Source organism: Balearica regulorum, chromosome 3 (genome assembly GCF_011004875.1).
Source record: "Balearica regulorum gibbericeps isolate bBalReg1 chromosome 3, bBalReg1.pri, whole genome shotgun sequence".
Taxonomy (NCBI): Eukaryota; Metazoa; Chordata; class Aves; order Gruiformes; family Gruidae; genus Balearica; species Balearica regulorum.
The window spans coordinates 59,796,593-59,823,137 of NC_046186.1; the positions used below are offsets into that span (position 1 = coordinate 59,796,593).

The window sequence follows — 26,545 nt, forward strand, 5'->3', positions numbered from 1 at the left end:
TTTGTATGAAAGAGGTAGCAGCTGCTGCTTTTTATCATTTGCAAAGAACAGACACAACTGTTTCCCCACATATAAAGCAACAGAAGAATGCAGATAGATATTTCAATGTCTTAACAACTAGGCAATGGAAACAACTTTTGTCATTTCACTGTAAAATATCAGTGGTGTTAATGAATGTTTTTATTAACATTATGCTGTAATTAATAGTATTAACACATTGGGTAGGGGTTTTTTTTTGATACAGCAACAGAAGACTCAAGACATCTGTTAGATGACGTCATAATACGGGAATGGAGGACACGTGGCTTTTATTTAGCACCATCCCTCTTTTCTTTGCCAAGTCAAGAACTAAGGGTAGTCACCCAATTCCCCCGTGTATCTCGGTAGGCAAACCTTACAAAGCAAGACCAGAGCAGTGATGCTGAGCCAGAGCCTGCAGAACCAGGGGATGAAATGTAAGCTTTGCAGGAGCGAGGCAAAGCCCAGCACAGATCTTCACTGCTCCATGTCTGTTCCCTTCAGTTCTTGGGGGAATTTAGGATCTGAATTCTTCCTGAACCTCCCTCTGTTCCAGGCTGGGGTAGAAACAGTATGAGAAGCAGGAGATACTAAAGAAATATTGTCTCTCACCTCTGTCACACAGGGGCAACTCTGAACAGGAGCAGCAGGGGCCCTCAGATGCAGATTCCCCCCTGGCTCTCCTTTGCGGAAGGGGAGCAGGAGCAGGGAGATGGAGTAGGCCATTCTAGGAATGGTGTGTGACAAGCAGGGTGTAGGGATGCTGCTAACCGTGACCTGTTATCTGGTGTCACTTGAGAGCATGCAATGGGTAAATTGTGCCCAGCAAAATAAATGCAATCCAAGGGCATTACTACATTTCAACTTCAAGCAAATGAGGAGATTGACTAAATATATTTATGTATGAAGGAACAGGTAGTTTTATCCACTAAGACCTCTAATACTCGATAAGTAGTTTATACAACTTGGCTAGGTCACATTCCTGAAAATTAGGAATTTATTATGCATCCATCTAGTGGATAGAGTTTGTCTCTGAGTAGTGGCTTGTAAAGTCCAGAAGACTTTACAAAAGTATGAGACTGCATTTCACCACTGCAACATCCCCTCCAAAAAAAAGATCAAAAAGAAGAAAAGTGATTAGATTTAGCCAGTGAACTCACCTTTTGGAAGTATTTTGCAGCTCTAGGTGAAGCACCTGTTAAAGCTACATCTTGTAATCACTACCAAAGCTTTGGCAAAGGATCAAACTAATTCTTCAAGCAAGTTTAAAGCATAACTCAAGCCCATGTTTCCTCATCAATTACGCTTTCAATTAGTCCGATTCAAGCCATTCAGATAATGGTGACCTGCACCAGCGATGTGAAATCAGCACAGCTATGATGGCAGAGTTATTTCCAAGACTGCCTGGCCAGCGCATTAATGCATAGGCGGTGTCCCCTGACTAGGGAGTTCTGGAAACTGCACAGATCGATACCCGCCTGAGGCAGGAGCAGCTGCTAGTCTGCTTCCCCGACAGCAAAATTTGAGATTTTTCCCTTTGATATTTCTGAAAATGATGAAAAACTCATGAATATGTGGACAGGGACTTAGAATCATAGAATCACAGAATGGTTTGGGTTGGAAGGGACCTTAAAGATCATCTAGTCCCAACCCCCCTGCCATGGGCAGGGACACCCTCCACTAGACCACGTTGCCCAAAGCCCCATCCAACCTGGCCTTGAACACTGCCAGGGAGGGGGCAGCCACAGCTTCTCTGGATAAAGATTTAGATTCACTGGTTGGTTAGTGGTTTCACAAAGATGCTAAATGTATAAAAGACATCACACATACAAGGGTCAGAGAGATCAGAGGACCTATTTCTTATAGGAAAAATAGGAGAAGTCAGAATGACTCCAAAGCCTTTTTCTGGGCCACAGCCTTTTCCTGTGCACTAGCACATTACCTGGCAGCACTGGTTTCATCTGGATCAAAACCGAGGTGACTTAGTTCAAGCATGGCATGTGATGTTCCTGCTAGCGTAAGGTGTTATCCTGACTGCAGGAAAAGAACTAATACCTGATCCAGCATAAAAACTACTGGACAAAGTTACTTTTTTACCAGTTTTTGAAAGTGCCTTTGCTGTCATAGGTTTGTTTAAAATCATTCTGTAGCACATTGCCACAATATTTTTGATCTAGCACAAGAAGCCCTAAAATTGTATGTACCCTCTCATTACATCCATCTGTCAACAATTGCTGACTGGGAAAGGAATGTGGATTTTTTACTTAAGTGCTAAGATTGGCTCATCCACATATTTGCCAGTGTGTTAAAACCAAGTTCTATTTCACAGTCTCCTGATTATATTTGGGTTTTTTTAGTTACATAGGGAAGTAATAGAGCGATTGAAAAGTTATATAGCATCATCTAGTGGTCATATACAAATTTACAGGAGCCTGCAGTTTCAGCGTCCTTACTCACTCAGATTACCTGGCACTAGTGCTGATTCCAAAAGAAAATGTGGGGTAAATTCCTCATATCCAGGTGTCAGCCTTCGAATTCTAAGGAGGGGAAAAAAAAAATATATATATATATATATATATATATATAATTGAGTTAGAAGTTGTGTTATGCCCACACTGTTAGCATTCACAGTTGTGAAACAAGAATATAAAATATTTTATTGCAAGTTTTTTTGCTGATGAGGTTAAACCAAAGAATTTTGGTGTAGGGTTTTAGTATAAGGTACAAGCCCAGGATCAAAGCCTGTCTTTCACTCTGATGTACCCGCTCAGACAAAATAAACTGTAATACTTTACTTTTTAATTACTTGTTCAAAGGCAGAAAATCAGAACAGGAATCAAAATCTTCTGGCTCCAAGGCTGAGCTTTTTAAATTAGATTAAATAGAAGAAAATGCAACAGAAATCCAGGAGGAAGTCACAGACTTCAGAAACCCACCTTCTGTAAAGCTTGGCTGTTTTCATTCACTGTTCTGGAGGGGTTTTGTCTTCTGCCTCCTTCCTGGAAGCTTAAGATTTCAAGATTTCAAGATTTTGAGATTGGTTGTGCTTAACTGTGTACCACACTAGTATGTGTAAATTAGCCTGTAGCAAGTTCTAGGCTAAGGAAAAAAAAAAAAAAAATATTACTCCTGGTCTTTCATTTTAATCTAGGCTATGGTGTAAGCCTTTCTTACACCTGTGTCAATGACACTCCTGGTAATCTCTAACAGGTCTCATTGCTCTCCAGGAAAGGCAACTTTTATTCTGAGGGAAAACAGCAGCTACCTTCACCACTCAAACAGCAGAAAAAAATTCAGATCATCGCTCCCCAGCCTCTTCTGCTGAACGGTTTCATGTGGTCTGCCATCCCCTGTGAGTAAGCACCATGTTGTGGCTCCCCGCAAAGACCACAGAGCATGACCCAAGCGATGATGCAGGCAGGGAGAGGATGAACTCATGTTATATTGGAAATCAAGATGGCAACAGGACAGAGAGCTGGATGGGAGACTGAAGGAGACATACTTTTTTTTTTTTTTTCAACAAAGACTATTATCGTCTTCCTGATGAGAATAAAATACGACAAATATGACCTGAGCTGACTAAGGTCATATGCCACATTCATTTGAGTAAATGGCCAGGAATATTTGGGAAGCTGGACATTTTTTTCAATGAAATCAGTGAGTCCTCAGAGGTTCTCTTTTGATAGGAATTCCTGGGGACTAAAATGCATTCCCTTCAAACCCATTTAAAACAAAGCATCTGTTTCTCTGGCATCCCTTTGACAATCCAAGGCCTAATTTTTTGGCGACATGGGGCAATGGACTAGAAAGCCTTGTCCCACAACAGCCGCCTGGTTGTGCGCCGCAGGCTTTTCATGATGGTCCCAAGTTTGGGGACTTTGTGGCACTTAGTCATGTTTATGTTTGCTGTGTAATATCAGCAGATAGCTGTCAGCTACAGGAAATATATTTCATACGAATCTTTATGCACTGGGCACTTGAATTATGGAATTGATATTGCTGTGTATGAAATCATGTCAAGTGAGAAATCTCAGAAGCAGAGTCCTTGGGAGCATCCAGGTATTGGAGTTTGGGGTGTAATCTAAAAAGAAATAAAAGTGAAGTGAAACAAAAGCAGAAAAAAATGGACAAGGGAAATATTTATCATGTTTGCCAGAATAATATTCTGTTTTAAAAAAATGTGTCTTCTGTCATCTCTCAACTTGGTGATGTGACATCTCTCCAGATACTATCATTAGGTCTCATTTCAAAATAACGCTAGCTTTGTTGTGCAAGTATCTGTCAATACTCAGTCATTTCTCTCTTTTAATATCTGTCCATGCATATGTTTGCTCCTTACATACCCTTCCTAGGTCTATAGTACCATGATCATGTTTCAGAAATGACTGATTTGGTGTAGGAAGTATATGTTAAATTATACATCTTAATCAAATAGGTTTGGAATTTGTTTCTAGTGAGTTATTCACACTTCTCTAAACAAGACCAAAATCTGTTTTTCTTGAAAATCACCCTTATTTCCTCTGCCACTGTGAATGAAACAGCAGAACAAAATTACTGTGTTGTATACCAACACAGAATATCAATTAGAAACAACAAGAGTGTCATTCTCTCCCATGATAGAAGCAAAATTAGGCAATAAATGTAAGGATGATTTATACCTCCTGTCTTTTATTTTACTACAAGTAAAACAACTTTCAAGTTGTCTTGTACCAAAATTTATTTTTCCTGCTTACACAATGAAGACTAATTTATTTATTTGTGAAATATTGTTGCTAGCTCTCTTTTCCTTTTCTTTCTTACAAAGAAGCTTCTCCCTTCCCCCTCCCTTTTATTTTTTCAGTCTAAGGAAAATGGCTGCAGCTGGAAGAAGATGGATCACAGTCCTCTGAAAATTCTTTCTGCAGTCTCTGAGTTTCAAGAGGTGAAAATATCTCCTGATTTAAATTTCTGAATTAATTGTTTACTCCTTCCAAATGGCAAAAAAGCTGTTTTGGTCCAAGTTTCTAATTGATGCTGTCATTTTACATACTTCACATCAGTTAATCTGGGCACTAGCATCTAGCTACAGATTTACCATTTCGGATGTTTGTGCCTTTCTTTTAATGAATCTTTGCCGTTATGCTGATTTTTTCTAATTAGCTATTCCCACTTATTCTCATTTTCATCTAATTAAAATGCCATGATAAAAATATAACTGAAGATTCAGTTAATTTGTCTTATAAATGGATGCATAATTAATGAAAGATTGAAAAAAAGCCAACTCACAATGTGATTCTGGTACTTTCTTCTGCAGTTTGCTCTTTCCTTAGTGATATAGAAACAAACAGCCAAAAACTTTCTTGAACTTATAAGCAGATTTAAGGCTGTATTTGAGTAACTATCTCTAAGACAAAGTATACATGTAATATTAAAAATTTACTATCATCTTCCTATATTAGACAATTGTTTACAACTCTCATGCTCTCAGGTTTATATCTATCTATTTTGGTTTCACCAAATTTTAAATATGTGTTTCAGTGAGTGGGGATTTTGTGTTGTCTACATCAAAGGAATGAATTCCATCATGTTATGAAAATAAGGCTTATGTCTTTTATGATAAGTGTCGTTGAAGAGGTGATGATAAAGACCATATATCTGTAGGTGCTAAGTACTACAGATATCTAACTTCATGATCAGTTTAACCTTCACCTTCTGAGCTGAAGATAACAAAAAGATATGAAGGTTATGGTACCATCTGAAATAATAACTTATAGAGTAAATATATCTCCATAATATCATTATGAAAATGAAAAATATATATCAATTCAAAATTTCCTGTTTCAGGTCTGATGGAGGGGGTTTGGTTTGTTTATTTGTTTGGTTGGGGTTTTTTGGTGGGTGTTTTGGGGGTGTTCTGTTTGTTTGTTTGTTTTTCATATATACATACCTTAACATTGGTCCTGCAAGCAAACTTGCTCAGGAAATTTGAATATTGCCTGTAGTCCTCCTCTGGAGAACTCTGATCTGAAAGAGTACATCTGGGCCAGCATCAGTGTGGTGGGTTGACCCTGGCTGAGGGCCAGGTGCCCACCAGAGCCGCTCTGTCACTCCCCTCTTTCATTAGACAAGGGAGAAAAGGTACAATGAAAAAAAAAACTTATGGGTCGAGATAAGGACAGGGAGAGATCATTCTCTAATTATCATCACGAGCAAAACAGACCGAACTTAGAGAGGGAATTCATCTTATTTATTACTAAGCAAAACAGAGTAGAGGAATGAGAAATAAAACCAAATCTTAAAAACACCTCCCCCCACCCCTCCCATCTTCCCGGGCTCAACTTCACTCCCGGCTTCAACCTCCGCCCCCCCCAGCGGCACAGGGGGACGGGGAATGTGGGTTACGGTCAGTTCATCACGCGGTGTTTCTGCCGCTTCTTCATCCTCAGGGGGAGGACTCATTGTTCCCCCGCTCCAGCGTGGGGTCCCTCTCACGGGAGACAGTCCTTCACGGCCTTCTCCAACGTGAGTCTCCTCCACGGGGTGCAGACCTTCAGGAGCAGACTGCTCCAGCGTGGGTCCCCCACGGGGTCACAAGTCCTGTCAGCAAACCTGCTCTGGCCTGGGCTCCTCTCTCCACGGATCCACAGGTCCTGCCAGGAGCTTGCTCCAGCGCGGGCTTCCCACAGGGCCACAGCCTCCTTCAGGTGTCTCCACCTGCTCCGGCGTGGGGTCCTCCACGGGCTGCAGGTGGAATCGCTACACCCCCTCATCCTCCCTCCATGGGCTGCAGGGGAACAGCCTGCTTCACCATGGTCTTCACCACGGGCTGCAGGGGGATCTCTGCTCCGGCGCCTGGAGCACCTCTTCCCCCTCCTTCGTCACTGACCTTGGTGTCTGCAAATGTTCTTACATCTTCTCACTCCTCTCTCTGGCTGCAAAAGCCCTCTCTAACTGTTTTTCTCTTTCTTAAATATGTTATCACAGAGGCGCTGATTGGCTTGGCCTTGGCCAGTGGCGGGTCCGTCTTGTAGCCGGCTGGCATTGGCTCTGTCAGACACAGGGGAAGCTTCTAGCAGCTTCTCACAGAAGCCACCCCTGTAGCCCCCCCTGCTACCAAAACCTTGCCACGCAAAACCAACACAATCAGGTACCCGTTGCACATCTTGCGTGTAGGCTTGCTCCTAACTCATTTTTTTTGCCTTAATGGTAGTTCATCTTCTTTTAATATTAGGAAGTGGAACTCCGGAAACATTGGATTTACATTTGTCTTTGTAGCCATTTATTCAGCCAAAACCTGCATATTGTAAATATCTCACTACAGCTATGAATCTGGTATTTCCTAAAATAGGAGCAATTAGATTTGATTTGGAATGTTATTAATTATCAGTTTATTTGAATTTAATTTTAAATTATTTTTGGTGCTACTGTGTATGCCTAATTCAGTAGACTGTTTCTGTTAAAAAAAGGGGAAAAAAAGGATGAAGTAAATATTTTATTATGACCATCTTTCATCAGCAGGATCTATCAGCACAATTTAAAGCCTGAATTGTCAGGATCTGTAGCTTAAGTTACTCTTTCTGGTGAGGCAAGTTCAGCAGATAACATGGGAAGGCTTTTGCAGAGGGGTGAACAGGACTAACAGATAAGATGACAACAATGTTTTCCAAAGAAGGAGAAATTGTAGGTCCAAGGATGTATGGAGGAGCCAGGATATGAGGACGCAGCATCTCCTGCTAGGTCCATCACAGACACAAAAGAACTTCCCCTCGGATGCCTGATGATCTTACAATATGTGTTGCTGCATTAGTGGTAGAGTCTGCTCACGTGGCCATGGGCTTTGGCGGATGACCTTTACTCACAACCACACCTAAGAGAAGTAGCAATTAAAATCTCTTTTATAATCCTGTCATGAGGTTTTGCTGGAGGACACTGGAAACAGAGAGATCCTCCCTGCCAAATATCAAAGGCCGGTGACAAAAAGAAATAGAAAGTCTGTTCAAAGCAATAGTTGCAGACAGTAGCAACAAATATTGGTGAGCAACCTAAATATATTCACTGCTACAAGTTTATCCAGTGAAATACATGAAGAATCCGTTTAGCTACAGTGTGGTCTTGTTTTCCCTGAAACAGCTTGCAGCCAAGCAGCACTTACAATCACTGGTGGAAGTGTCAGGGCGTGAAAAAAGGGTGACAGGTGACAGGGAGGATCATGCAGACCAATACTCCGTCTAAATGAAACCTCATTCTTCTTTCCCTTAGGACATTTGCCCTGAAAGAAAGTGGGCAAACCCTTCCTTTCAGTGCTGTTTTACGTGACTGAAGGATGGTGACATCTCCAGGTTACCTGAAGGTTTTCTCACCTGAAGAGCCCTGTGTCAGTTCTGAGTTCATTCCAGTGAGGGTACTGATGCCTTTTCCTCACTGGCTTGCCAGTTCCTTCCTCCGTGTGTCCCATCAGGACTAAGGAACTTTATGTTTCGATAGTTGGGGAACTTAAACATGGGCTGCCATTCCTTCTTATAGTCACCTCAACTAATCTAATTGATGCTTATCAGGTTTTCTGCATTTACCTTGAAGCAAACTCTGCAGCTCAGCTAAAAACTACAGTGTTCCCTCTTGAAACTTGTTAACAATTACATATCAGACCAGAATTTACCATCTATCACTATCTACAATCTTTTCCAGGACTTCTGTTGTGATGTCTGTAAGAGCACAGCCATACTGAGTAACTGGCAGAGTACTTATTAAGAGAGTGGTGAACAGACTAGTGATGCTGACATTACTATTAGTCTTCCTTAATCTTCAACTTATTTAAAATTCTGGCATCCCTGAAGGCATGCTATGACTCAAGACCCAACACCAACAACACTCAAGTCCAGCTGACGTGACATGAATCCTCCCTGCTGCTCCGGGCAGCAAACCAACAGGACTGGATTCCAAGGTGGAAACACCAGCACAGAGATTTCTCAAAGGAAAAGTGTTGTCCTTAAAGTCTTACAAAAACTTCAGTAATTTATTCGCTCATACAAGTAAGTAGGAAAATGGTGTAAGGGCTATAAATGAGTTATAATATTTTGCAGGAGTAATATTTTTATTATATTAATTTTAAAAATTATTCTCAACTCTTTATAGATTAACTGGGTTGTTGAAGTCCCTTTTTTTTACCATAATAAGGCAAAAGGATCAAACTTCAAAAAGTGAAGGAATTCAACAGTCTGTCTAGTAGGCGTATTCTTGGTTTACATTATTTACCATTTAGTGTATAGCACAAGATTTTTTTTTTTTTTTTTAAATCAAATAGCTCAAAAAATTGATATAAGGCAAGCATTATGTCAGTAATTTACCTTACTTCTTTATTATAAGTCTTTTGAGGAAGTATGGTTTTGCATCCAGAGTAGTAATTCATATTTGAATGCCTGCCCAGACTGGTGTTAATGGGGTTTGCCTTTCAAGATAGCAGAGCAGGAGGACAGTTTTTTCATGCACAATAAAGTTCCACACAAACATGGAACCAGTCAATTTACTACATGTAATCTGCCATGAGAATGTAAATATATGGTATCTCTGTGAAAAATGAAGATGTTTATTTACATCTTTATACCTTAGGCACCTAAGGTGAAATCACTCATGCGATATGAATGACTGGTATCTCTCACTAGGAAAATTCAAACTGTCCTCCTTGACTACAGAAAGGCAGAGAGCATTTAGACTCCCAAATTGGACACTTCTTTCAGTGATGGCAAAAATATACCCCACCGTAACTCACTCCTTCATGTTCCCAACTACAATTTCTGCCCTAGTGTGATTATGACCTTTGTGCTTTTTATTTCATGAAATGACAGGTTCCCTCCATCTGTCTTGTGCCCTAGCTAATGCCTTTCAGCATCCCTGTTTTTCAAGTGAGCCTCACTGCCCATAACCTCAATTAGAGCCTAATAAAAATATATATATATATATATAAACAACATAGTTCTTGGCATTTATGCTCAGGATTATTTTATAGAATGTCTTCTTTCAAGAAAAAACAAGTACTTTGAAAACATTTCTGAAATTATTATATAAAAGTAGGTAAAAACAATACTGATTTTATTTAATCTAAAAGTACTTTTCCATGTCTAAAGCTAAACTTGTAATTTCAACTCCCTCTAGAGTCAGTCAAGAGCAACACATCCCTCAGTGGTGTATTTTAAACAAATTACATTCTGGACATGCCTGATCCTCTGCTTTGGCTATTGAGGGAATCTACATAGCTAGGTTAATGTTTAAATGTCCACAGTTAGGTTAGATAAATCCCATCTATAGGAACTTAATGAAAGAACCATTTCATTATTTGAAAACTCTGTGAGACAGCATGATTAGGAAAAGTGTCCTCAGATCTGTGCTAATCTCTGTTGTATACTGTTTGTTTTACAAAAGCCTTTGGGTTTCTTTTTCAGTAGTGGAGCAAAAAATAAAAAGTGACCATTGAAAAATTATGCTATTTACTAGAAAGTCTCTTTAATAAATAGAGAAGATGGAAACATTGTGAATTGAACTGATACATTTCTTTTAAATTTACTCTCAAAAGTTTGCAGCCAATTTTGACTCGCCCTCATCCTAGGTTCAAGGTATTTTAAGCACACAAAACCCTAACAAAACTCACAAAATTACTTCAAAGAAAATGGGCATTTGCAATTTTTCTCATGTGAAAGAAAGACTACAGAGATAAGAAATGATGTGTTGTTTGCTGAGTGCTCTTTTGTAGCCATTGCTTATCTGAGAAAAAGCAGCTGAAGACTATAAAGTTCTAGGAGTAAGTGAGCTGAAGGTGGCTGGACAGCTTTATTTTTGCTGGAGTGTAACTTAGACACGGATTTTATCAGTGGAGGGGTGGCCTTTGTATCCTCTTTGAAGTCTACAAGATCATGGAGGTTTAGTAGGAGACTTTGGGTCTTTATAATGACCATGCAAGACAAACAAACACTAAAAATACAGGTAGCCAGGTCCTGCATGGCCTGCAACCAGTCTGGTTTGGCTACTTCCAACACTTACAGGACCTGAAGGTTGCAGGCAGTTGTCCCAAGGCCAAAAGACAAAGGTGCCAAAGGCAGCACCTGCCGTAGGTCACTGCTGCTCCTCGGTCGGCACCTCAGCCCTAACCTAACCTAACCTAACTCCACCTGTGCCTGTTTTGGGGGTGAGTTCTGTGATATTGCTGTCCCTCTTTACTTGGAGGAACAAGGCAGGGAAAGGGAAGGTGACAGCTTGTAAGAAACACAGGGAAATAAAGGTTGACAACACAACTGTACAATCAGTGTTACTGCACTACAGCACCTCAGTTTTTAGGGACGGTGGGCATATGTTGTGCGCAGCACAGATTTGGACATTTTCTGGTCAGACTGGTCCCTTAAAAATCTGCTGCTGCTCCCCAGGTCCCATGAGGAGGACAGAGCATTACTCACAGATTGCTAATTTGGCAGCTCCACGTCAGGGTCACTGGAAAGAGGGGAGGGAGATGGAGACCTCTGAGTCTGAGTCACCCTTTTTTGCCCAGCCCTCACCTTTCATGATAAAAGCCCTGCAGCCACAAACACCTGGGTCGCAAACCTTCACAATGCAGCCCTACTTTGGTTTACATGCTCTTCTTATAGTGACTGTTATCCTGAGTCCAGCAACTGCTGCAGCATGGAGTGAAAAAGATGCTACCGGAGAAGATGTCTATCCCCCTCTGTGGGACCTTGCCCCTGAAAGCCTGCTCGATTTCCCAGTAAAGGACAACAAAATCGTCATCAATGCTTGGAACTATCAAGAACGACTGGGATTGTATAAGAACTTGCTAAACTCTTCAGCCAAATATTTTACTGCCTTTGGATCCCAAAATTTTGGCAATATTCTCTGGGGATTACCATTGCAGCATGGGTGGCAATTTCATACAGGTATGCTGGAACAACTAAGTGTTTACTAGACCCACTTTGGGTCATCCTTTCCAAGGTTTCTGCCTGGCAAGCCCAGTATAGCCTCAGACAGTGTAAATTTCGACATAGTGACCTAAACTGTCATTTTGAAAGAGAAATCCTGAATGAAGGGAACACCCTTGCCTTGTAGAGCAACAGCTATTAAACTTCTTAATAGGAAAAGGTACTGCTAAGCACAGGGCTGATCAGAATCCAGAAGATCTGTGGTTTAGATGGGCAGTATTTCAGTTAGCTGAAAATCATTGAAAAGATATTTCCAGTTGCTCCAAGTTACAGTAGGTAGATTTTAGGTCCTGCACTCTGCAGAGCTTTTCTTAAATTGTTAACTGATAGGCTTTTTTTGGTTGTTAATGTTATGGTTTTTTTATTGGTAGTTTGAGTTTCATTTCTAATACAGATACTCAAAAGTCCATCTCTCCCTCTGACAATTTGTTTCCATTTGCCATTTGTGATCAGTTTAGGAGTAGCCTTATTATTTTCTAAATATGTTTTTTACAAAAATTAAAGTTTGTTCTGTTTGTTGGGGGTTTTATTTTGTTTTGTGCTTTTAAACTATGTCCAAATTCTAATGGCTCCTCCCCCAAAAGCTGGTTGTTATCTGGGACAGTCATTCTTGTTTGCTTGTTGGCCATGCCAGGGAAGCAGACACAGAAAAATGTGTGAAAGGTCCTTTGAGGCTAAGGCTGAGGTATCTTATCAAGGGCTTTATCAGAGAACGTGTTCTCCCACACACTGCTTCACATGCAGCTTGCAGTGAAGCTTTCCATTCAAAGCTGGAGTTGGCTTGCCTTGTTCTATCAACCGGAGGAGGTGGGAAGAAAGGAATAAAAGTCAATGGCGTTTTCAGGAACTTGTGCCTGGTAGTAACCAGGCGTAAGCAAATGCATCTGTCTGCCTCTTGTGTTTTTTATTGGTTGCAATCTGTAGTTTTGTGAGGTGGTGGTTTGGCTGAAGCTGTATGTTTGGAAGAAGCAGATGTGCTGCAGCTGGTGGTGAAGGAAGGCTGCCAGCATTCAGTCACACCTAATAGAAAATTAACTGCCAAGTCAAAATGAGGAAAAGAAGATAGAGTAAGCAAAATCCAAGGAGGCAACTAGCTGGAAAACAGAGAGCAGCAAGAAGAATTTGGTTGGAGTTTAGGGAAGCTTTTCCCTCTTTCTCTCCTTTACGTATAGAAAAAGAAAGAAGATGAAGAAGATGGTTGGTGCAGCAGTAGAGTTGACCCAATGTGAAGCAGAGGCAAAGATGACTGGGTACAGCTATGCTTGAGTGGTAACCTGCTGGAAATTATCTAGTTATCTAGGGTGCACTCATCCACAAAGTGAAGATGTGCCCGGTTGCAGTAACACTTCCCAAATAGAGATGAGGGACACAGTGGGTGAGAGGAACATTTGCACCCGGTTGCACAGACAGGTAAAGACCTACCGTCACCTGCCAAAGAGTCATAAGACTGGTCCCTAGGCAAGGAGATATATTTTTTGGCATTACATGATCAGAAGGTTGAAAAAACAGTAGAAGGAGAAATATTACTGGAAAGAATTTAACAGTAAAAAAACATGAGAAGTTGAAGGGTAAGTGGATAAGGGGGAAAGACAGACATAATTTTGGTGTGTACAGTAGTGAGATTAGCAACTGGCTAAACCTAATGCAGATAGCCAGCTCCACTAGATTAGTGAGGAATGACTGGACTGAAGCATTTATGTATCAACACAGTAAGCCTGGGCAAGCAAAAGCAGGATTTGAATTCATGGTGCAGGACAGCAAATCCTTGAAAATGCTACAAAAATGTTTGCGTTAACAATCCTGTCTGGTCATGAAAGTTATGTTAAGCTGCTTAAGAAAATGTTTTTATGTATATGGTCCTATATAAACCACAAAGAGCAAGTGAAGCTACTATTTAGTAAGAGTGGTACAAAGATTTGCAATAATCTACTCATGTACATAAAATGAAATCAGTAATTTGACTAAATTTACAGCAGACACAATGACATTGAGACAGCATGGGTAATAGATGTGGAAATAAAAATTGACACTTGGGAAACAGAGCTAAACTGAGAGTCCTACCTACACATAGAACTGACATATAGAAATACAAATCCAGGAGCAAGACCTTTAAGAAAGATTCAGGTGGTATTGTATGTCCGAAGAGTAGGAAAAGTTGTACCTGTATTTAAGAAGAAGGATGGGATAAGGACACAAAATTACCTCTTTCTCTTACATCAGCAGTAGATGAGACATTAGAATAGGTATAGAGGAAAGAATAAAGACATGGAGCTAAATAGAAAAGGGGATAGAGTGCAGCTTGCATGAATCAAAGGTAGATTGTGTCAGACTAACTGGATATTTTCTTTTATGGTATAATTGATGTTTTACAAAAGTCCAGAAATGCACTTCCTCCCTTTGTATAATCAAAGCATAGCATGAAAGTTTTTAATGACAGTTTACAACGTAAGAACAAAAAGAGGAATTTCAAATCTGGTAAGAGAACACCTAAAGGAGAGTTTAGTGATGAGTGTTGCTAAGGGAAGTTTACAGCTGAATGGAGGATATGCTCAGAGTTCTTCAATTATCATTCTTGAGAACAACTGCATTTAGCTTTTTAATTAACAACCTTGCCACAAAAAATAGCAGAGAAATCTTGCTGATGAGGTTGCACATAGCTGCCAATGACATACAGCTGGGAGGCATTGTCAATACCGAGACAGACTGAGATAGCTTGGGTAGACCTGAAGACTGAAATAATAATCATGTTAAGCACAGGGAATAGGAGGGAGCAGAGACGACAAACCTGGAGCGTAGACCTGGATGTAGGGTTAGTGCTTCCAGCTCCAAGTAACTTATACATATCTTATAATTATCACCGATACTGCCCGGCACTCTTCATTTACTCAGAACACCTAAGCTAACAATCTTTGGTAAATCTCACGTGTGATTCTTCTGCGACATTTTATCTTTTTCTTCTTCTTTTCCTTTATCCTTTCCATTCATCCCCTTTGCACACCAGTGAATTACTGCTGCCTATTTCTGATGCCCTGTGTCAAAGTAGAATCTCAGGAGAAAAGAAATCTTTCTGTAAATATTACAAAATATTTTTTTCATTAAAAAAAAAAAAATCCTGTTGAATTGCATTGCTCACCACTGCAAGTTCATGCTCTCAGTGTGCTGCTACTGAAAGATACAGGCTTGAGCAGCCAGCATGCCCCAAAGCACAAGCTCTGTCCAGTCAGCTAGAGAGGATAATTAGGATAATCTGTATGCACATGTTCATGATCATCTCTTCTTCCTAAGTAAAAAGTATCGGAAAATTTGGTTTGGTTTTTAAAGAACATAATGAGGTTTAGTTCTAATCTGACAGAAATGACAATGTTGCCATTCAACTGACTCGTCAGAGAGTAAGTGCTCTGCAGGGCAGAGTTTGGGAGCTTCTGGAATAGCTCAAGTCATTGGACCTGACCATGGTAATTTCACGTCATACACTTAAGCAGACTTCCTGACTCACTACATGACTAATTACCACATAATGTACATGTACATTATGCTTTCAGGAATGAGGCTGTTTCTCCACATCACATGCTGAAAGTAAAATATACCTTACATAGTCATGAATAATTGTGAAATGTCTTGCATGTTTGCTACAACATAGATGCTTGAAAACCCTGCTAATCAGATACAACAACGTTTGCATGCTTAGCTTCACAGTAAGGCCACGTTTGTATGCATCATTAAACTGGAAGGGATTTTGTATCACACAAGCCAATTAGGTGAGACAATTACTAGCACATTTAATTTGTGCTATTCTGCTCGTTAAGCAGCTCTCCTACACTAGCAGCCCTGCATCTATTGAAAATGATGCATCAGCTATGCATGTGTTCATATCTGTATGTGCATGTACATTTATATCTCCATAAAAATATCACTGTGATGTCCTACTTTCAGATAGTTCTATAAATTCTCAGAATACGTTTACAGTGAGGAATAAATTGAACTGTAAAACACAATCAAATTACTGTGCACTGCATGAAGTATTGACTGAGAAATTCAACTACTCTAGGAACGGTGGTTTATGAAGCAAAACAACAGTAATTGTTCTGCCTCTCTGAGCAAAATTCTGCATGCTTTACTCCTATATATTTTTTTAATCTCAGTGGGATTTCTTGTGTGAAAAATATTGAGAAGTATTTGGTGTATTATTTCATTTGATTCAGGCAGATTAGCAGATCCTTCCAGTGTGACTTCCTGTGGCTATGAAGATGGAGACCTCCTGTGCATATCCGTGAGAAGCTGGTGGTCCTGTAAGTATATGCTATTATACTGTTCTCCAAAATATGATTAGTGTCCTAGAAGGCAATTTGGAATCTTTCTTCCCCTTAGAGCTCTACATTACAGAGTAATTTCAGTGCTACATAATTCTCCATTGAAAACTTGCAGCAAGACACTTAAGTGTGAGTGAGTAAATGAAAATTTATTGACTTTGATAATTTATTTGAGGAAGGGAAAAAATGCAAATTTGCAGCCTTAAAAATGTATATACTGCCAAAATGCATACAAAAATGTGTGGGAAATACCATGGCAGGTATCTATATTTGCAGACATTTGTAGAAATGACAGGTTTCAATTACTCCAGAGCAAATTTGTTCAGTTCAGATGGGAGTACTTCAAACTAAAACTTAGCATGAGAATATCAAGCAGGAACCTTTGTGGTTCTTGCATCACCCTTGGTAATACAAATCTGACAGGACTTGTCTGCCTTTAGTTGCATCTACACAACTTCACTGTGGTCAGTAAGCTACAGAAAATGAAATAAAGGGAGACTTTGTGCCGATGATATCAAAATAACTTCATTATCTTCATTACACTGACAACAGTTATCCAGCAGGCTTTCAAGTATTCAGCTAAAACTTAGTTAATACTTTGACCTGGTGTACATGAGCTATGAGGTAATTTCTGTTCACTTTAATATTGGCTTTGGAGTTCTAGGAGGCTGAAATTCTGTTTTGGTTTGGTTTTTTGTTTGGTTTTTTTGTTGGTTGATTGGTTGGGGTTTTTGGGGTTTTTTTCATTAATTCAATAAGTGGCAACAAACTGAAGATAGTGACCGAGAAAAAGACTTGAATTTCCAATGTCAATGCCACTGACATTTTCAGTGTTTTCCTCTAAAAGTGTTTTCAGTGTTTTTCTCTAAAAGTATACATCCAGATAATTCAGTCTTCCCCAAAATGAAGACATCCAAAATTCCTGGGTACTTTTGGTAATTCAGGCCATTCATAAGTTGCCCATTTAAACTGGAGTTAAGCAAGTTAATACATGGTTTCTCTTACCATGAGAGACACAAGAATTTCATTCGTAAATGTGTATATCATAGATATAACAGGAGAATGATCAAATTTGGAACCACCTTTGCACTAGGCAGTGCAGATAAAAGGCAAAATGACAAACTCTACCAAAGGACCAGCTGTGAGCTAACTCAGCCACATGTGCTGTTAGCATCACTCCTGGTACATATGCAGAGCACCTTATCCTCCTGTGGGACATAAGAGTAGGTCTACTATATCCTCTGTCAGGATCACGGGAGAAATAATAGTGTGTAAGACAGCATACTATAACCAGAATTATACATAGAAAGGGGGGAAAAAAAACCCCCGAACCAAAACCCCCAACAAAACCAAACCAGTTGTATCCACTTCTAGCTAAGAGGTTTGCAGAAGAAGAAATTAAGGGATCTGGAATGCCTCAAGCAACTCAAGGGTACCCATTACTGTTGCACAGGGCAGTGCAATCAATAACGCTTTTAGCATCCATAGAAAATGCACCGATACTACAATGCTCTCTGTCTCAAGTGCAGGAACATGTATGCAGCCTATTTTCCTCTGGCATTTTTACAGCCAATGTCTATATGGAAATAAACTCCTCAAATGACCAACTCTGTTGAAATCTATCTATATATTGTCTTACAAGACAATTTTTTTTGAGCCCATGAAAAAACATAAGCAATCATTAAATTTTCTTATTTGATTAATCAAAAATATTTAATTTGCTTACACAAACCAAGTAATATATCCCAACCAATCCAAATAGAATCCCCCAAATGATGTTTTTTGTTTCCATTTTTCAAAATTTGAATGAACACACCAATTTTAAAAAAAAATAATTTCCCTTTTTATCAGCTCTGAGATAAAGTCAATATTTTTAGACTCATTTTTTTTCTAAATTGGAACTCTGACTTTTTTAGAAAGTTTATCTTCTATTTTTAAAGAAATGGAACTGATATATAGGGTGGGGGAAGAAAGACAAGATGAACTATAGATTATAATCATTACTTATATCTAAAGGTAATAAAATGTTGGATTTTTTTTTTTTTTAAGGGGATAAAAGGTCTTGTAAGTCCTCCAGTTTAAATGTTCTTTCTCTTCCTAGGGAAGGGAAAGCCTCACATTCTTTTTCCTCCAGCACATTTTCCCTCCATCACTTCTGTCCCTCACTCCCTGAGCTTCCCTGCTGTCCTGTCACAAGTCCCCTTTCCACCAGACCTGCTGGCAGGCTGCAGCCAAGGGCTCTGTCCCTTCCCTGCCACACCAGTGCTTTGCTGTAGAGGCCCTTTGAACAAAGCTTCTGGCTGTGAGCCAGCAATTAAATGCATATATCTTCAAGTGATCAAAGACGTAAGCATAGAGTAAATTTAAAATGTAAATTTACAATAAAACCAAAGCTCACTGTGATACTCACTCCAACGACTAAGTTCAGTTTTCCATCTCTGCGGGTGACCAGCACTAGGTGCTCCGTGGTGGGAAGGTGTCCTATGCAGTGGCAAGTAAGAAGGGTCATTGCATAGCCCTGTGCAAGCAGGGGACCTTCCTGGAACAGAAACCACCACCTTTACTTTCTCAGTGTTTGCGTTCTTGCTCTTCACTCGCTTCTAGGCACTGCACATTTGCTTGATACCAATTTTGTTCCCTCCAGAAAATGTATAAACTAAGCTTTGATTTACCCTATTGCAGCAGGAACGTGCAAAAAGTCTTTCAGACTGCACAGAAACGTCTCTTATTGTTCGGAGGATGTGAATGGTTTTGGCTGGCCTCAGGGCAGTCCCCTCTGGCATGTGTACTCATATGAAGCCAGGAATGAGCTCACCAGAAATTCACATTTAATACGCCCCAAGGTGTATGAGACACTCCCTGCTTAAGAAGTTCAGTCCTTTTTGCCTAGAACAATATTCAGTATAGTCCTTTGCTGCATTGTTTTCTGCCCTCTGAGTCCCCCAAGCAGGTATCAATATGTAATCTATGCAAGCCCATTTAAAAGAATGTAAGTATTTTCTGATGTGAAATCCAGGTTTCAACACTTCTCATGAAAATAGTGAACAAGAAACAAGACCCAGCTTAGCAATGACTCCCAGTGTGACACTGCCTTCTTGCCACTTGGGACTTTTCCTTTGCTTTTTGAAGAGCACTGATTTTAAACTGTCCTCTTTATTGTGTCCTTTTAAACTTTATTTCTACAAAGAGGACACAAATTGAGGAGGCATGAAAATCCTCCTTTCAAATGAGGAATACTCCACTAGCCCTACGGGCACTCTCACTGGAGATGTGGTCTAGCACAGGCGAGAACTGAACGTGAGCTTCCCACACGCTGGGTCTGACTGTCCTAACTTATGGATCAGACCAAAGGAAGCCATCATCCTAAAATAAATCTGAACAAACAAACTGGGGTCATTTCCAAGAAGTTTTCCATGAGAGAAATAATTTTTAAAAGCAAAATTATTATTTTCCAGTAAAATATCACTACTATTTGCCTTTTCCTTTCTTATATGCCCAGGATGCATAGAAGAGGGGGGTTTTTATGAAAACTATATTCATGGAGTACCCCTTAGTCTTTCTGTACTTAGTTTGCAACTAATATTTGAGAGACTTTTGATGTCCTGCCCATGACAACCTATAAAGATCTAATATTTTTCAGTTGTTTGTCCTTTCCTGCAAAGTATAGCACACTGCCAGCTCATGCAAGGCTATCAAAGGACAATATATAAATGAATATTACAAATCATATCTAAATCAATACAGATATCATCATTAGCACATTTCAGTACGTATGTCCTGAACACAGTTATATCAGTAACAATTTGAAACGGTTGCATCGGGTATGGGAGGGTGTTCATTTTTCTATGGGGGAATTTTTCATTTGCATGTGGTTAACACCTTCTCCTTTTTAATTATTGTTACAGGTATGAATTACTACCTGGCTGTCATACCCTTTCTGGGGGCAGTGGAGGCTGGCCTCTTTGGGCAGCCGCAGTACGAGATAGAAATATTGCCACCAGAAGAGAGAAGGGATGATTTCTGTTATAGTGTTGCCGACTGCTGGTCTCGCATTCCCAAGGTCATGGATAAGTGGAAGGCTTATTTTGAAGTAAATAATTTTATAATTTTTTTCATATTTTGTAGGAAATGATACCAGAATACTACGTTTTAAAACTATTATTATTGTTTGTAAGATTCAGAGAGCTTGGTTTGCTTTCAGTAAGGGCTTGCTATAAAAGTAACAAGCAGAAAAAATGAAAAGCATGACATAAAGTGAGTCAGAGATGAGAAGGCCAGAATTTTTACAGGTTATAGATTTTTGCCTTCCTTTAAGATAATTCTGTGTTTTGGAGTCTGTCCCAAGAAACTGTTTTGTTAACAGTTATATTTGTATTCTTCCTATACTGCTTATGTTAGCAATGCAAAATAAGCATGCGAGAGAGAACATTACCCTTGAGAAGTGGCCTTGCATTTGTTTTATGGGGTTCATTTATTCCTTTGAACTTTTAAAAAACTGAAAATGCTGAAATTTCATTCAGAAGGACACTTATTTATGCAAGGAGATGTTCTCTTTCCTTCTCATTCAGCTGTTCCCTAATCCCAAAGAGGACAATATTTCTTACTTCATAGATTCAATAACGATTTTTATAGATAGACTTCTGTATTCAACTTTATGGTTGATAGTCAAATAATTGATAATGATCAGAAAATTTAAATCATAAGTACCTCTTGGCAACTGTGAGAGAAGGTAGAAGTTTTAGGAGCAAGACTGGATTGGTATTCTTAAGATTATTTTTCTGAAGCAGTATGTTTCAGAAGTTATTGTAAAAGATCTACTCCTCAAATAGCCATAATGATAACCATTAAGGATAATTTTCTTATTTTGTGAACATCTTCAGAAAGTTGTGGCCGAAAGTACAAACAGGTTTTCAAGGAATCCAATATTTCAGCACGGAAGCTTCCATGGCACTCAGATACTGAATTATTGTGACAGAATACTTAAATTACGTGGATAAAACCCTCACTCCGTTGAATTCAAAGAATGGCAATTCCCATTAACTTCAGTGGGGATATATGTTCATTTTATAAATCTATATTAATCATTTTTCTCCCTATGTCAGACATTATAGTTACTTACGAAGCAGCACATTCTAACTACTCAGAAGCAATTTCCCTTAGCTCACGAACTTACTCTTCTGTGAGGTATGCGTGTAAGTCTGAAAAATTCATTAGGTTTAAACCTCCCCCCTTTTTTCCTCCCTGTTGCTGCAGTATCTGTTGTCTACAGAACTCAAAGCCACGAGCCCTGCAACCTTCTCCTCCTTCAATCTGGATGAGGCCCTCAGTCTCATGTGGCGGGCGCACGTTGCCTCCATTGCTTACGCACTGCCCAAGTTCCGGGACAGGTATGGGGATGACAGAGGTGGCAAGGGAGATCTTCCCACCTGCATGACTTTGGAAGGATAGTATCCCAACAAAGACTGCACAAGCTTTCTTCAGGCATCTACTCTTTAGGCTCTGCTCTTCCTTCCGCTCTCTCAGAGCGTGGGATGACTGACGAGAGATGGCTGCCCAGGCTGCGATGGGCGGGCAGGCTGTGGGCTTAAAATGAGATGCTGATGCCTTTCTGGGAACCAGGGCCTGAGTCAAGAGCTGTGTCTAGTCTGGGCAGAGGCAGTGATGCCAGGAGAAATTATGTGCAAAGTGCTGAAGGAGGCTTTAAGTCACTGTGGCACTGAGATAGTCAGGATTTTATATTGAACAAAACATCTTTGGGAGAAATGATAGAATAATGTGTTCTACAGTGGATTTCAATTATCTGGTACATTTTTATTTTAATTTCTTTCAGCTTAAAATACCTCTCTCCTCCAGAAGCAAATTTCGGTGAAGACTGGGCTAATGGTGTAGATTTCATTGCAGCCACACACTTCTCTACAGATTTACAGACCACAAACAACTTCCAGACTTTCTTGCCCCAGAGGATGCTCGTTGAATGGGATGTCCCCCCATCCATTAGTGACTTCAGTCCACAACAAAATAGAGTCCTGCTTTCACTGAGAGTTCTTCACAAAGCAAATCAATTAACCGGTATGAGCCTGACCTACAAATGTCTGTAATCCATACATATATTTAATATCTTGTTCTCTGTTTCTACACATTTCCCCACATGAACACATTGATCACCAATCTGATAGCCTTCTATGATGGCATGACTGGCTGGGTGGATGAGGGGAGAGCAGTGGATGTTGTCTACCTCAACTTCAGCAAGGCTTTTGGCACTGTCTCCTATAACATCCTCATAGGCAAGCTTAGGAAGCGTGGGTTAGATGAGCGGACAGTGAGGTGGGTTGAGAACTTGCCGAACGGCAGGGCTCAGAAGGTTGTGATAAGCAGCGCAGAGTCCAGTTGGAGGCCTGTAGCTAGCAATGTGCCCCAGGGGTCAGTGCTGGGTCCAGTCTTGTTCAACATATTCATCAACGACCTGGATGAGGGGACAAAGCGTACCCTCAGCAAGTTTGATGATGATACAAAACTGGGAGGAGTGGCCGACACACAAGAAGGCTGCACTGCCATTCAGCGAGGCCTGGACAGACTACAGAATTGGGCGGACAGGAACCTAATGAAATTCAACAAGGGCAAATGTAGGGAGGAATAACCTCAAGCACCAGTACAGGTTAGGGGTTGACCTGCTGGGAGGTGGCTCTGCAGGGCAGGACCTGGGAGTTCTGATGGACAAGAAGTTAACCATGATCCAGCAATGTGCCCTTGTGGTCAAGAAGGCCAATGGTATCCTGGGGTGCATTAAGAAGAGCATGGCCAGTAGGTCAAGGGAGGTTATCCTCCTCCTCTACTCTGCCCTGGTGAGGCCACATCTGGAGTTCTGTGTCCAGTTCTGGGCTCCCCAGTTCAAGGAAGACAGGGAACTGCTGGAGAGAGCCCAGCGGAGGACTATAAAGATGATGAGGGGACTGGAGCATCCCTCATATGAGAGAGCTGAGTCTGTTTAGCCTGGAGAAGAGAAGACTGAGAGGGGATCTCATCAATGCTTATAAATATCTAAAGGGTGGATGTCAAGAGGATGGGACCAGACTTTTTTCAGTGGTGCCCAGCAACAGGACAAGGGGCAACAGGTGCAAACTCGAACACAGGAAGTTCCATCTGAACATGAGGAAAAAGTTCTTTACTCGGAGGGTGACCGAGCACTGGAACAAGCTGCCCAGAGAGGTTGTGGAGTCTCCTGCTCTGGAGATATTCAAAAACCCGTTCAGATGCGATCCTGTGCAACCTGCTCTGGGTGACCCTGCTCTAGCAGGGGGGTTGGACTAGATGATCTCCAGATGTCCCTTCCAACCCCTATCGTTCTGTGATTCTGTGATTTTTGATATACAATAGTATGAACACTTCCCAGAGACTAACTATAAAATGGTATAGCTAAAAATACAGCCATAAGTAAACAACACACCAGAGAGCACATGCAGCAATGGGATACTGATGATACGTGGTGAGGATTTCACATGAGAAATGAGAAAAAAGCATCATTTGTTGGAGCAGATGATCTTACTTTTTTTCTCCAGTTTTCACAGGAATTTTAAAAGCACAGACACTTGTTTGTGTTTCACCACAAACATTTACAGTTAAATTTGAAACCATTAAAGCTGTAAATTAAGTTATTAGATTAGTTGAGGTCATTACAAAAAAAAAAAAAAGGGAAAATGGTCGTGAACAACAGTTTGTGTGTCCACAAGTGTTCTGGGTCTGGGGTGGGATTTTTTGTTGTTTGTTTATTTTTATTTTGTTTTGTCTCAATCTTTGGTTTAACAGAGAATATCATCTGACCAGCAAAACTGTATGCTTAGACATTGCTGGCTTCCTCATGTTCACTAAAATAAGTTGTGCATCACCATCCAGCGGTGAGACACAGAATTACACTCTTCTGAGGTTTCAGTTCATTTGTAGGTATTGCTGGGTTGGGTATTTTTGTTTGTCCTTTGTGAAGGAAAGTTATTCTGAATCTTTAAGTGAAAATACAATATAAAAACACACTGAAAAAACTAATATCCAGAGCTACAGCACTTGTTTTGTGATCTTCTTCTGTGTATTCATTTCAGTGAAAATTCTCTCGCTAGCTGTATTCATAGCTGAAAAATGAAGCTATTCAGTGTCACGAAAGAGCATTCTCACATCACAGAGTGCTTCCTTCACACCTGCCACATAGCACAAGGGGTGCCTCATAGTCTGAATAAGGATTTTAACAGCTCTGTCCCATGCCTGGGAGCCTATGACACAGTTCAGGGTTGCTTGACCTACCTGCAGGAGCGGAGGGGGGCACAGCAAGGACAAGCGCGATCAGCAGGGCAGCAAGGAGGGAGCAGGGCAGATGAGGGCAGCACTGGAGGGAGAGAGGAAAAGAGGCATGGATGCCGAACATGGTAGAGGGAAGGAAAGAGAGGCATGAAGAAGTTTCATGCAGGTGCAGTCATAATGATGTCTGTAGCTAAAATCCCTGGCACTGCAGGTGGGAGATTTCCCTGACTCTGCTTTCAAGGGATGGGCTTTGCATTCAGCTGAGAGTTAAATGCCAGCTATCTCAACCTGGGGACAGCTTTGCAGATCAGAAAAGGAGTTTAAATTAAATTTGACTTGGGTCTGGATCCAGGGCCTCAGCAGGGACCTGAAACACTAGTTCCTATTGATACAAAACCCAAATGACAAAATGTGACATACTGTTTTTGCAGAGTCGGATTCCCCAAACTTTTAAATACATCCTGTGAGATGTGGAATCCTCTTCAGGTGCTGCAAACTTCAACAGCTGACAGAGGGTCTCAGTACCTCTTAGGACAGGACTCTGTCCAACGCAGTGTCATATTTTATTTCTTGATACAGAATTTAATTACACTTTATTTTCCTCTAGCTTCCTCCCTGCCAGCCCCGTGGGGGCCTGTATTGAGAGAGTGCTGTGCTACCTCTAAAGCTTCTTGACTCATGGGCAGCCAGAAGCTTTACATTTTATGCCCTGCCCCTCACCAATATCCAAAGACACAACAGTAGATGCTTTGTTATTTGAGACCTTTCCTGCTGTCCTCACCTTTTCTGTGGTCCTCCTGCATTCCTCCTGGGCAAGAGGACTGTTTGCTGCCTTCTCTTAACTCCTCATCTCCCTCATATAATACTGCACAAATTAAATTCTTCACTGTTGCCAGTTTTATGCAAAAGCATGTTTTGCAGGAGAATGAACTCCTCTTGATTTTCCAGTAGACTTTTTTTTACCCTCAGATTTCATCTGTGGACCCTTTATCAACCATAAAGATCAGCACTGAGAGGAGTGCGGAGTGGGCGATGACTATCCGGCAAACTGGTGCTAATGTCGGACTGGTCAGGCACACTTCCTGGGAGCCATTGCTCATTGCCTGGATGAAAGTATTAGGATCATTTGCTTCTTTAGCTTGAGGCCTTAGCTGGCAGAAGTGCAAATTCTTGGTTGATTTAGAGTAAAACCAAAGATGTGCATGATTACAACTACCCATTCACTGCTTCATAAGCCACGAAGCTATGTGCAGTTGCAGAACTTTAACATGTGTCTTTGATCATTTTGACTTGCAACACTGGTGACAAGGGAGTAAGCCCAGTTGTCTATCAATACAAAGGATCCTGAGCTGAATGAACGGCCTGTGTCTCCTTACACAGTTGTAGGCAATTATTAGCCCATCGGCACGCTCCAGCTTTGTCTACATTTCACTGTCCACAAGAGAGTGGGGGGAGTTTGTTGCCAGACATGTGCTTCATCCCTTGTGTGCCATGAGCTGCGTGTGCTCCGTGTTAATTTGACAATGTCATGTTGTGTTTCTTTCCAAGGAGGATTGCTGCTGAAGCTCTGGCAAAAGGCTATGTCTACTGAAGCAGGAAGAAAAATGGGACGAAAACTGATTGAAGACTTGGCTTCGAGCTAGAAGTTTGACCCAGTGGGGATATATAATGATTTGAAAGGAGCAGATTTGACAGCACCCAGTTTCTTGAGAAAAAGCAGTTCCAACATTGATTGATTTAATCTTTTAGCAGATATGTGTCTGGTAACCTGGCCTTGGTAATTTCTTACAGCAGGATTTCCTGAGTAGCCATGTGTGCGTCTCTCATATTGAATCAATATTTTTATCCTTAATTTTCCTAATTAGCTCATTTGCTTAACTCATTTCCTTATAAATAAAATGCCTCACAGAAAATCTTACTTTATTACTTTTTTGGACTTTACAAATAATGAATCATTATTGGAGACAAAATTAAATAAAGGCAAATTATACTGTT

The 26,545-nt window shown here is 40.6% G+C and overlaps 1 protein-coding gene across 1 annotated transcript; it reads left to right on the forward strand.

Moving 5' to 3' along the window:
- Positions 1 to 11,555: 11,555 nt before the first annotated feature.
- C3H6orf58 (chromosome 3 C6orf58 homolog) lies at positions 11,556 to 26,545 on the forward strand. Its single transcript, XM_010310106.2, has 6 exons — positions 11,556 to 11,912; positions 16,157 to 16,243; positions 20,170 to 20,354; positions 21,518 to 21,651; positions 22,095 to 22,333; positions 26,099 to 26,545. The coding sequence occupies exons 1-6, from the start codon at positions 11,591 to 11,593 to the stop codon at positions 26,191 to 26,193; spliced, it is 1,062 nt and encodes a 353-aa protein (XP_010308408.2). The 5' UTR covers positions 11,556 to 11,590; the 3' UTR covers positions 26,194 to 26,545.